We start from the raw sequence: 2,593 nt of genomic DNA, 5'->3' as shown, positions 1-2,593 counted from the left end.
GGGGAGCAAACAGGCGTTAAGCAACGGGAGGCTGTGGGGGAGGAGGGGGCTTTCTGGCCAGCTTCAGTTACTGCTGGGCTGCATCTGGTTGACACAGTCATCGAGCGTAAAAAAAGCAAAACAGGAATGGCTTATGCACAGCTCTGGAAACTGGAAGCCCTTATTAAATACCTGCTTTCCACCTATCTCCTCATACATTTCCTTGGCAAACACAAAATCTGCTGCAGTCTGGTTTCCTATACAGTTTTTCTCTGGCCACATACAGATCTTTAAGGCTTACATTTATCTCTGTCCTTGTGATGGGTTTTCTCGCTCTAGCCCCGATCCAAGCAGCTTTTAGTAATTTATTCTGCCTAACTTTGAGAAGAGGTAGAATAAACTTGTCTTATAAAATTGTACTTTTAAAAAAAAAATGGTTTAGGGTCATTTTATACTACAGTGAATGTAAAACCTTCAGGGAAACCCTTCTGAGCCTGCAGGATGCCAGATGAAGAGCTACCACTGCCACACACCTTGCATGAGGCCTTGAGCAACACCTAGAAGCAAATACCTAGAAGCAACAGCGCCATTTCCTTAGGCACCGTGTGTAATTAAACCCAACTTTGCTTCTGTTACAGAAAGCAACATTAAGACGTTACTTATTTTCTCTCGTGTAAGGTTGAGCAATAATTACTTCCCTGCAAAGAACTCACAGAAGGATAGAGGCTGTATAAATGTTATGTACGGTTCTGCAAGACGTTAGGTGGATGGGAAGCAACGCTGCGGTATACTGCTGAAGATGTCGCTGGAAGAAGCCACACCTGAGCCTGGCCCATGGAGCACACGGTACAGCAGGAAGTCAAGGTGTCAGGGAGAAAGGAGCAGTACTGAACAGTTTAGCAGAGCCATAAAAAGCGAAGGATGCGTGCTGAGCAATGGTGTGGCGTGTGCATTGAGATAACAACGAAACGCAGTGACTCAGTGCAGTGCGTACTGCTTAGCTGGACTGCAGCTGTGGAATATACAGCTGGAAACATCCAGGGCATCACAAAACCATTGGGATAATACAGAAGCCTCCCTCATTGCAGACTTCGGTTTTAATTTTAAAAATGGCTGTGTAAAATCCCGAGGCCTACATCTGCTGTTTTCTGTCAGTAAACCACCTCTTTAACAGAAATCACAGATATTATAGCATTCAGATTTTCAAAATAAAAATAAGAAGGTGTGATCTTAGAAGAGAAAAAATTAAGCACAGTAGAAGGGCCACACTGTAGCTAACTAATATTGTCCATGCTTCGTAATAGCATCCTCCCAAAGAACTACCAGGCTCAGCCTACTACTATTTGTTTGTTCACTGAGAATATTCTTCAGTGTGGTCAAAGAGCTTTTGTTTCCATTCCCTCTCCCCAAAGCAGGAATTCCCTCATAATGACCAAGCAAGCAGAATAGTCCTCATGCTCAAACGATGTACTGCAGACAGCAATCCAAGGAAACAGTGGTACTCCCTAAGATGGTGATTTCAGGAAACTTCCTTTTGCAAAGCTGCCAGTTTCACTAAATAAAAAAGGAAAAGTAAACAGACTTTCACTGTAGATTTCTTCAGTACTTTGTGGGCCCAGACAAAGCCCCTGATAAATCTTCAGCAACCTCAACACTTTAAGCCAGGAGCCACAGCAAAGGTGTTCACCCCGCACCTCCAAACCTCAGCCTGAGAGCTGTGACTCAATCCAGAACTGTAAAAATTGCACGTTTCTCACTTTAATGACGTTAAGCCTCTCTGTTCGAAAATGAAAGGGGGTTTGCGCACTAGAAATCATGAATGCATCATTGTTTATACTGCTGTACTCAGACTGTCCCTATTCAACAGCTGTTTGCATTCTGCAGCTATGCCAACCCAACAAACATATTTTTTTTTCCTGTTTCTGTGTTTGTACTGCTTTGTGCGCTCTGGCTGGAGTCGGCTGCCTGTCTTTTTAAACAGAAGCAGCTGCCAATGCAGATGTTCCAATGAGTACGTGCAACACGTGCTCCAAGCAAAGCAGCAACTTTCTGAAAACTGAAAGGATCAGGGCTCCGTTTTTAAAGCAGCCTCAAAACACACCAGGCCTTCTGAGAAAGCATCAGCCCCACTGAAACGTGCAAGGGACGGGGTCTCAGCCACCATTTTTACAGACTCCCGTAACCCACCCCCCCAGTCAAACAGCTCATTTGCAGGATGAAGAAAGTGTCTCCTCTGCTCCCCTTCACTAAGCTGGTTCACTGGCTCTACCTGGTCAGGGATTTCACGCTCCATTTTAGCTCGGTGTTTCTGTAGGGCTGGCTACTGCCTCTTGAGAGCTGCAGTGGTGGACAAAGCGTTCCGCGGCTTGGTGCGCACGCCTAAATCAGTTTGTTCCCCGATTTAGTACGCAGCGGAATGGTGTGATGGAATATAACTTGCTTTCCCACACTAGGCTCTGCTGTGAGAACAGGAGTAAATTGCCACTGGAATTACGGATGAGTCCTCCGGCCCCCCTCCAGATTTTTTCCATCGGTGCAGCCACCCGGGCAGGAGAGGCAAAACCTCAGCCCCGTGCTGCAATGAGGCCGGAGCCGCAGGCTGACACCCGCGGCG

At 46.2% G+C, this 2,593-nt stretch overlaps 1 protein-coding gene across 1 annotated transcript in view; it reads right to left on the bottom strand.

The window, feature by feature from the left end:
* PLOD1 (procollagen-lysine,2-oxoglutarate 5-dioxygenase 1) overlaps positions 1 to 2,272 on the bottom strand; it is a 21,022-nt gene extending 18,750 nt beyond the window's left edge. Inside the window, exon 1 of the mRNA XM_035901851.1 lies at positions 2,167 to 2,272. Coding sequence (XP_035757744.1) covers positions 2,167 to 2,272 — 106 coding nt within the window. The remainder of the gene's footprint in view (positions 1 to 2,166) is intronic.
* Positions 2,273 to 2,593: the final 321 nt, after the last annotated feature.

This window comes from Egretta garzetta, unplaced genomic scaffold (assembly GCF_000687185.1).
Source record: "Egretta garzetta isolate BGI_Z169 unplaced genomic scaffold, ASM68718v1 scaffold69, whole genome shotgun sequence".
Classification (NCBI taxonomy): Eukaryota; Metazoa; Chordata; class Aves; order Pelecaniformes; family Ardeidae; genus Egretta; species Egretta garzetta.
The sequence above is the reverse complement of the archived record's forward strand: the minus strand, read 5'-3'. Positions and strand labels throughout refer to the sequence as shown.